Raw genomic sequence first — 10,157 nt, 5'->3', positions numbered from 1 at the left:
GCAGGTTCCATGTCTGCAGAGCAGAAGCTACCTCTTTAAGGTCATTTTCCAAAGTGTAATCTGAGAATTCTGAGTCCTGTGGACAAGCTTTTATAAATTCAGGTTCCTGAATCCCCCATGACCTCTGTGTACACTGTGATTATTTACAAGTCTCTCTTGCTCAGAGGCCCTCAATAGTGTTTTTTAGAAACACTTTACGCCAGGGGTGGGCAAACTTTTTGACTGGAGGGCCACAATGGGTTCTTAAACTGGACCGGAGGGCCGGAACAAAAGCATGGATGGAGTGTTTGTGTGAACGGCTGCTTTAGGCATTCTTTGCAAACTAAAGTTGGAGTATAAGAGATGGGTGAAGGAAGTGAGTACCTAAGGAGACTTTAGGAGTAACCAGAAGGTAAAAGGAAAATCATGAGGAAATGACACAGATGTCAAGGGAACAAGTTTTTGAGGAGGGTGAGGTCAGCTGTTACATAGCTGGAAGGGTCAAGTAAGATGAGCACTAAAGTGTATCAGTGTATTTTAGCAACATGAACATAGTAGGTGACTTGCTCATAACCAAAGCTCAACGTGGGAGTTAGGGGCACCAATGTGGGAGTTAGGGGCTGAGCAGTGAACAGAAAGGGAAGAAGTGGTTATTGCTAGAAAAATAATAGAATGCCTTATAAAAGTGTGGCTGTGAAAGGAGTGGGTATTGAGAAGGTGTTAACAGTTGGGAGTGTTATCAGGGGAGTGTGTGTGTGTGTGTGTGTGTGTGTGTGTGTGTGTATGTACCTAGGAGAGACGGTAAATTTACTGACATAATGAGAAGGAGCTTGTAGAGAGAGGAAGTTAGAAAACAGGAAAATCGAGTCTAGCTGGGATAGAATCTAAAACATTGGATGGGAAGAAGGATCCTAGAGGGAAGGAAGAAATGATGTGATATTGGGATGTTTCTAAGTTTCCTAGTAGGAGGTGGAGGTGGAGGTGGAGATAGTTCCTATCTGATGGCTTCTGTTTAATCTGTGAAGCTTGGCTAGAGAGTGACAGGTGGTGGTATCAGAAGTTTCAAGCATTGGAGAGTGGCAGTTATTAGATTAGGAAAACCGTTACATTGAGGTTAGAGACCATGAGTTTATTTCTGTACTATATGATTTTTTTCTTTATTGCTTTTTAGAGAGAGAGGGAGATTTGATTTGTTGTTCATGCTCTCATTGGCTGGTTCTTCTTTATTTTAATTTTTATTGATTTCAGAGAGGAAGGGAGAGGGAGAGAGAGATAGAAACACCAATGATGAGATAGAATCATTGGTTGGCTGCTTCCTGCACAGCCCCTACTGGGGATCAAGCTGGCAACCCAAGCATGTGCCCTTGACCAGAATCGAACCCTGGACCTTCCAGTCCGCAGTCAAATGCTCTATCCACTGAGCCAAACCAGCTGGCAGCCATGTCCCTTCTTTTGAGTTATTTATTCTCTAGCCAGCTGTGGGCAAACTACAGCCCGCGGGCCAGATCCAGCCGTTTGAAATGAATAAAACTATTGAAAAAAAAGACTGTACCCTTTTATGTAATGATATTTACTTTGAATTTATATTAGTTCACACAAACACTCCATCCATGCTTTTGTTCCGGCCCTCCGGTCCAGTTTAAGAACCCATTGTGGCCCTCGAGTCAAAAAGTTTGCCCACCCCTGAGCTAGGGCATCATTGGCTGATTCTTGTATGTATCCTGACCAGACATCAAACCTGCAACCTTGGTGTATGGAGACAATGCTCTAACTCACTGAGCTATTGGTTAGGGCCCATAAGGTATTTTTAACCCCTTAAATTTTTTCCTGTTTTTTGTTTTCAAGTAATTTTATCTCTGTCTCATTTCCTATCGCTTCTTGGCCTTTTGGCTAAGATCAAGTATAGTTAATCTATCTCAATCCCCCCCACAGTACAAATTATGAAATATGACATCTTTTCTTGGCTTTAAAAATATCAAAAGAAAGTATGGTGTTTATTTTAGAACTTTGTGCACTCGGGAGGGTCCCTCAGCCCGGCCTGTGCCCTCTCACAGTCTGGGACCCCTCGGGGAATGACCATCTGCTGGCGTAGGCCCGCTCCCTGGGGGGATTGGGCCTAAGCTGGCAGTCAGACATCCCTCTGGCAGCCCGGGAGCCCTCGGGGGATGTCCACTTGCCAGCGGGGAGCAGGCCTTAGCTGCAGTCGAACATCCTTAGCGCTGCTGAGGAGGCGGGAGAGGCTCCCACCACCACCGCTGTACTGGCAGCTGTCAGCCTGGCTTGTGGCTGAGCAGAGCTCCCCCATGTGGGAGCACACTGACCACCAGGGTGCAGCTCCTGCATTGAGCGCCTACCCCCTGGTGGTCAGTGTGTGTCATAGTGACCAGTGATTCCCAGTCACTCTGCTGTTAGGGTCAATTTGGATATTACCCTTTTTTTATTATATAGGATTTTAAAAATTTGTATTGGTGTATAAGTGTTCAAGACCTATAACATATGGTTAAATAGAGTCAGTTTTATTATTCTCAAGAACTACAGTTGACCCTTGAACAATGTGGGAGTTAGTAGCACCAACTGCTCCTTGCACAATCAGAAATCCACATGTAACTTTTGACTCCTCAAAAACTTAATTACTAATAGCCTACTGTTGACCTGAAGCTTCGCCAATAACATAAACAGTCAATTAACCCATATTTTGTATGTTATATGTAATACATACTGTATTCTTACAATAAAGTAAGCTAGATAGAAGAAAATACTAAGAAAATCATAAGGAAGAGAAAATACATTTATAGTATTAATTGGGAAAAAAAATTCATGTGTTGTTCAAGGGTCAGCTGTTGTTTTGTCTTTCAATTTTTTATGTGTTTTCATGAGAAAAACTGTTTTATTCATTTCTTGCTTCAGGAGATTTACTGAACTAAAGCACTACAGTGATGAACTACAGTCAGTCATCTCACATCTTCTTCGAGTCAGAGCTGTAAGTGGCCCCCAAGAATTTTTTGGCACACGTCTGTAAGAAAGTGCTTCTCATGTAATCATTATGTTGTTAAGTAATGATAGTATTTATAATGAATAACTGATTTTTACGCTCAAATTTGGTGTACTTATCAAAAACTGCATTTTTAAGAAATGCAAAATGTTTTCTGGCATAAACAACTTGAAGAATTTTAGCCCATTTTCTCTGTATTTTGTATATTGTTTTGACATCTTGTGAAAAAATGTGTTTCAGTGTTGGACACAAATAAGTGGGATTTTATGTCTACATATAATATTATCTAGTTTTTCAAGTTTTTTTTTTTTTATGGTTGTGAAATAGTTTACATATGTTAAGCCAGTGATTTTTAACCAGTGTTGTACAAAATTTTTTAAAAATACGTTTTATTGATTTTAGAGAGAAACACTAGTCAGCTGTCTCCTGCACATCCCCTATGGGGTCAGAGTCTGCAACCCGGACATGCAACCCAATGGGGAATCAAACCAGCAATCTTTTGGTGCATGGCATACCCTCAATCCACTGAGCTATACTAGCTGGGCCCCCAAGAATTTTTAAAACATGCAATACCTGACTGTTTAGTCAGGGACACTGACCTCTTTTCCTTTAGATTGTGAAATAAAACAATGACAACTGTTAACACAACAATAGCCATCTGGTGGGAATGAATCAAAATTATACCTATTTTTTTGTCAGATTGGCAAAACATACATTTTTGGGTGTGCTACAGAATTTTAGTAACTATCTTATGTGTGCCAGGAGATGAAAAAGGTTGAAAATTGCTCTGTTAGACCAACTAGTGACTGTGCTGTTAAATTCTGCTAAACAAACTTATTTGAGGTAATTGATGGTCTGCCATGACAAAGGTAACTAGAAATCAAGGAATAATCATTATATTTAGCTGTATAATTTGGCTTGTAACAGACATGGAGAAAAATACTTTTGGGTAAATTAACCCTTTGAGTGCCAACCAATATGCTAGGAACTATGCTAAAACTGCCAAGGCATTTTTACCGATTTTACAGCAGTTTAGGAAAAAAATTATGAATCACAAGTAAATGAAGTTACATATTCAAAAATTTAAGGAAACCTTTACTACATTGACATATTTAGCAATATCATCATCACTAATAAAAGCAGACTTAGAACTGGACACCATTTCGAAGCTTTGGTAGCGCTCCCGGCACTTTAGGCAAAAGACAGGAGGAGCGCGATCGCGCTCCCCGGCACTCAATGGGGTTAATATAGCTGGAAAATTATGTCATCCACTCTGTTCCTTTGGGCTAACCTAGAGGAAACTTAGAACTTGCCTTAATGGCTTTGGAAGATGCTAAGTTACCAGGTCTAGGATCACATCTGATACTGATTGGGATCTTCTTGAAATGAAATATATTATCTAGGATTTGTTTTAATACAAGAGTCTACTGGTAAAGGATGGAGAATAGGGGCAGTTTTTGATGAAACTAGATTGGCCATATAATTGTTGAAGGTGAGTGTTAGGAAATGAAAGAATATTCTATTTTCTATTTTTTGTATGTTTGAAGATTCTATAATAAATTTAAAGAAACAGTATACGGAGAAAAATCCTTCTGAAGATTCTCATATTGGCCCAACCTTCTTTTTAACCATTCAGAGTACCTTTGGACTCCTTAAATAAATTATAAGATACTTTTTAGGAAAAGAAATGGTACTTGTCCTGGCTGGTGTGCTTAATGGTTAGAGTGTCACCCAATGCATTGATTCCTAGTCAAGGGCACATACCTCGATTGCAGGTTCAATCCCTAGCCCCAGTTGGGGCATGTGTGGGAGGCAACCAGTCAAGGAATTTCTCTCACATCAATGTTTCTCTCTTTCTCTCTCTCTCTCTCTCTCTCTCTCTCTCTCTCTCTCTCTCTCTCTCTTCCCCCACCACTGCCCTCATCCCTCCTACTCTCTAAAACAATCAATAGAAAAAATATTCTTGGGTGAGAATTAACCTCCCCAAGAAGAGAAAAAAGAAATGGTGCCTGTGAGAATTACTAGGCTAGAGCAGCCGTGGGCAAACTACGGTCCGCGGGCCGGATCCAGCCCGTTTGAAATGAATAAAACTATTGAAAAAAAAGACCGTACCCTTTTATGTAATGATGTTTACTTTGAATTTATATTAGTTCACACAAACACTCCATCCATGCTTTTGTTCCAGCCCTCCGGTCCAGTTTAAGAACCCATTGTGGCCCTCGAGTCAAAAAGTTTGCCCACCACTGGGCTAGAGTCAAGAACTGGGTATTGGAAAGGACTCTGGATTAATGAGATTAAATTTCTAGTTCTTTAGTTCCTCTCAGATTACCCAAGCATATTAGGCAGCAGTTGTTATGGAAAGTACAGGTGGGGGACAGAGAAAATCCAGAAGAATGGAAGAACAGTTTATATTGCTTTGACTTTTGTGCCAGAAAACTTGGAAAATCTACTTAAATTAGAATTCTGGCTGATTATAAAGGCCTTTAACTGAAGGGAAGGGGGGCAATGTAGAGACCATCCTTTAGCAGGAAGCTAAACAGTTCTGGGAGTCTCTGGTAGGCAGAGGTAGGTACACTATTAAGCAGGCACACGACTAACCCCAGGTATTGAAAGGTTCTTTCACACCCAGAAGAAACTAAGAGACAAAGCAGAAAAACCAGCCAGAATCAGATTTAGCAGAAATCTCAGAGAAGAGTGGTGAATTGAATAAATTGTAACAGTTAAACACTCAGAAAATTCATGAAGCACAGGGAATACATGTAAGTGAGATCTAAAGGAGGGAGAAATGATTGCCATTGTGAGTATGCTGCAAATCATTTAGCGTAAAGGAAAGTATGGATGAATTCTTTTATAAAACAAGTCAGAAAATTGTCACAAGGTAAGATGTGAGAGTAGTTATATTTGGATTTCTGCTAATATTTTAAAATATTTTTAAAAGTGTGATGAATATTTAATAACCTTTAAAGATTATAACAAAATTTAATTATGTTAAGAAAATTTTTAAGGGTTCCACGTAACTGTCCTTATATTCTTCTATATTCTTTCTATACTCCACTTTCATCCTCCAACTATTCTCAACCATCCCAAACTTTTTTCTGCCCTAGGAGTTTTATTTGTTCTTCCCCGTGCCTATTATTCTAAAGATCCTCTCTCACCTGTGCTCTCTTGTCATTCATCCTTGACTCAAATGCCTCCCCAGAGAAATCTTTCCTGGGTATATTATACAAAATAATTTTTGTTGTTGTTAATCCTCACCTGAGGATATTTTTCCATTGAATTTTAGAGAGAGTGCAAGAGAGGGGGAGAGACAGAGAAACATTGATTTGAGAGAGACACATTGTTTGCCTCCCACTTACGCCCTGACTGGGCTGGGGATTGAACCTGCAACCGAGGTACGTGCCCTTGACCGGAATCGATCCCGGGACCCTTCAGTTTGAGGACTGATGCTCTATCCACTGAGCCAAACCATCTAGGGCTTCTTTTTTTTAATCCTCACTCGAGGATATTTTTTTCATTTATTTTTCGTCTTCTTTTTTTTAGAGAGAATGGAGGGGAAGAAGGAAGGGAGAGGGGGGAGAGAGAAACATCAGTGTGAGACAAATTTGATTGGTTGCCTCCCGCAGGGTCCCCAGTGAGGATCGAGCCCACAACCGAGATACATGTCCTTGACCAGGAATTGAACCTCTGACCCTTTAATTTGAGAGCCGATGCTCTAACTATTGAGAAACCGGTCAGAGCAAGATGCAATTTTCTATCGTTTCCCTGTCATTTTCTGCCATCTCTGTTGTCTTTATAGTGACACTATTTGACATTGCATTCTGTACCATTTGTTAATTATCTCCCCTACTAATATATGTGAGCTCTACAAGGGCAGGCACTTAGTTCTCTTCCTGCTAATTCCCTAGAATAATGCCTGACTCATAGTAGGCACTCATTGCAAATTCACTGAATGGATGAATAAATTAATGTATATGCTGACAATTTTATGTTTAAAAAGATCTGGCCCGTCCAGTGTGGCCCAGAGGTTGAGCACTAACCTATGAACCAGGAGGTCACCGTTCAATTCCAGTCAAGGCACATGCCCAGGTTTTGGCTCCATCCTCAGTGGGGACATGTTAAGAGGCAGCCGATCAATGATTCTCATCATTCTATATCTCTCTCCCTCTCCCCTTTCTCTCTGAAATCAATAAAAACATATTTAAAAACAAACAAAAGATCTGAAAAGGCAGTAAGACAAATTGGCTTTTGAATTTAATTATAAACTAATAGAACTGGTAACCAATGTATCTATGACAAGAACCTTTAAAGAAAGTGACCTTGTCATCAAAGTGTTTGTAATATACAAATGAGGGAATTCTGGGTATAGATACTTATCCTTAATTTAATGAAAATAGGCTTCAGAAACTTTATTGACATGAAAGATAGCTTGAACTCTTCAGAGGAAAGGTGGCACTTGATTTGTGAGTCACATTGAAATTAGACTATAAATGAGAGCAATACCCATGAAAAATGCAGACTGCTTTCTGATTAGCTAAAATTCTGATTGTTTTTAAATTGGGAGAAATGCTATTTAGTTATGGACAGTAACAGAAAAGTAAAATGGAAGGTTAAAATTGAACACTGACAGAGTCTGCAAAGCATGAAGAAAGCACCAAAGAGAGCCTTTTTGTAACATTCAGAGCATGAAGAGGAGATGATGAATTGTTAACACATGTGAAAATAGAATTATTGGGCTGTCTTTTCTGTCAAGGATAATTCTTTCGAAAGTAGAGAATGCAAAAAATAAATTACAGGTAGGTTAAAGTGTTAAATATTTAACCCTTTGCGGTCGTTTGTCTACTCTCAGCCACCAAAGCTTTTTTACCGTTCTGGTTTTATGTCTGCTCTCAGCCACCACAGCAAGGAACCGTACGAATCTTAACTCTGTTCATCATGTATCAGTTCATAATTTCTCTGAAAGCTCTTAAAGTACTGCGAATCTGAAAGTAATGATGAAGAGTTTTATTCTGGCACCTTGAATACTCACTCTGACGTAGAAAGTGATAATGTTTGTAGTGATTCTACTAGTAGTGACGTAGTTCCAAAAAAGAATTAATAAATCTTGTTTATCCTTCATAATCTTGCAAGTTATATATCACTGCTCTTTCAATGGAAATTAATTCCGACCAGTATGCCACCCATGTCCAAATTTAATACGACCGCAAAGGGTTAAGACATCAGAACAACCAGAAAGGGAGCTGGCTTTGGGACTTGTCTCTGTCGTTTACCAGGTCCTTCTGGCAAATCCAGTAACTTTTGAGAGTTTGGGTTGTTTTTTTTTTAGAAATGGGAATATCTGCCTGGCACATAGTAAGTGCTAAATAAAAAATTATTATATGAATGGGTGGGTGCCTTATTCATAAAGTTTATGAACTCAGATAAGGTCATTTGCTTTGTAAACTAAAAGAAAAGGAAAATAATACTAATGTTCTTGTTAGAGGAACAGAAAGGAACTAACATGCCAAATATATTTAGGAGCTTGTGAGCTATACAGCAAAAATAATTACTTTAAAAGCCTATATTCTATGAAAATGTGCACCATCTATAGTAACTGAGCAAATGTAAACCATGTGATTATTCAGTCTTCTAAATAAAACATTTAACCCCCAAATCTCACAGTGTATCTCCTAAGTCCTCATCTCCTCTTCAAAGCCTCAAGCTTTAAACTAATGTGCATTTGCTATTTGAAAAAGTCCTTATCTCCATTACTAAAAAATGTTTCTGTAAAGTCCCTTAGAAATTTTTTCAGTACCTTAGTAACAAGATATATCCAGTAAAAGACCACAACCTAAGGAAAAAAGTACTGAGGCTAGAGAAAAGTACTGAGGCTAACCCCGGGAAGACCTCTCTACTTGGAGACCTGTAGCTCCAAGAAGACAACTTAAAATTTCTTACTTAAAAAACAACATTATTATCATGAATAACAATAATTAGATTTCTAGGAAAATGAGACTTAAAAAATGTGTTTTTGTTGATTTTTAGAGAGAGGAAGGGAGAAGCAGAGAGAGTGAGAGACACTGATGTGAGAGAACCATCGATAGGCTGCCTTCCATCCAATTGGGGATCAAACCCGCAACCTGTGGGACAATGCTCCAACTACCTAGCCACGCTGGCCAGGATGGAAAATGAGATTTTTAAATTAAGATTTAGCAAAGTCAACTATAATGAATTTTCTTCCAATCATTTATGAATGCCAGAAATCAATTGAAGTTTCACATACAAAAGACATAATTACTGCATAATATGTAGTAAATATTGGCACATATTCTTTCATTTTTAAAGCATAAAATGTAATCAGCACGTCTGCTGTTCTTAAGATACATTTATTTTTTATTTATTTATTTATATTTTATTGATTTTTTACAGAGAGGAAGGGAGAGATATAGAGAGTTAGAAACATCGATGAGAGAGAAACATCGATCAGCTGCCTCCTGCACACCCCCACTGGGGATGTGCCCGCAACCTAGGTACATGCCCTTGACTGGAATCGAACCTGGGACCCTTCAGTCTGCAGGTCAATGCTCTATCCACTGAGCCAAACCGGTCAGGGCTTAAGATACATTTATGACATAACTCAAAGACACCTCTCAATGCCTGATAACTTTTCAGTGGCATGGAAACTGTCCCCAACTTAGGGCTTTCCAGTAGATTTGTAGCAAGCATCAGGTTGCCAGAGGAAAGTATAAAAAAGAACTTGTTTGCGTTTTTGCATCCAGAGATCCTGCTCTTCCTTAGTATCTGCAGACAACCAGTGCTTGGTGACACAGTATGTCCCTGCATTGGTTGATAAGAGTCTCTCTGTCATCTTCTCTTTCTGATCAGAGAATAATTAATTCAAAAGTGTTAGGTCTTGCATAGAATTCTCTGTTGCTGGTTCTATTTCTGACAACTTGTACAATTGGCCAGATTTATCCTTCCTATGGGATCCTTTTGTTTCTCATCATCTGGATAAATTCAATCAGAGATACAGTTTCCAGAGAGAATACACCATCTTCAATTCCAGGCACCAAAACCATTAACATCTTCAAATATGGTTAGAAAACCTCTTTCTTCAACACTTAAATTCATTTAACATTTTATTTTTAAACTAGAGGCCTGGTGCACAAAAATTTGTGCACTGGTGGGGGGGGGGAGTCCCTCAACCTGG

At 39.1% G+C, this 10,157-nt stretch overlaps 1 protein-coding gene and 1 pseudogene across 2 annotated transcripts in view; one reads left to right on the top strand and one right to left on the bottom strand.

The window, feature by feature from the left end:
* Positions 1 to 2,652, bottom strand: part of LOC102753455 — a 3,241-nt pseudogene extending 589 nt beyond the window's left edge.
* The window catches only part of SNX4 (sorting nexin 4), a 64,985-nt gene that overhangs the window by 27,730 nt on the left and 27,098 nt on the right, over positions 1 to 10,157 (top strand). For both annotated transcript variants that reach the window (XM_006775006.2, XM_015571324.1), the window contains one exon: positions 2,887 to 2,959. In XM_006775006.2, the coding sequence (XP_006775069.1) occupies positions 2,887 to 2,959 (73 nt within the window). The remainder of the gene's footprint in view (positions 1 to 2,886; positions 2,960 to 10,157) is intronic.

This window comes from Myotis davidii, unplaced genomic scaffold (genome assembly GCF_000327345.1).
Source record: "Myotis davidii unplaced genomic scaffold, ASM32734v1 scaffold9, whole genome shotgun sequence".
Taxonomy (NCBI): domain Eukaryota; kingdom Metazoa; phylum Chordata; class Mammalia; order Chiroptera; family Vespertilionidae; genus Myotis; species Myotis davidii.
This window is presented reverse-complemented; position numbering and strand designations above follow the sequence as displayed.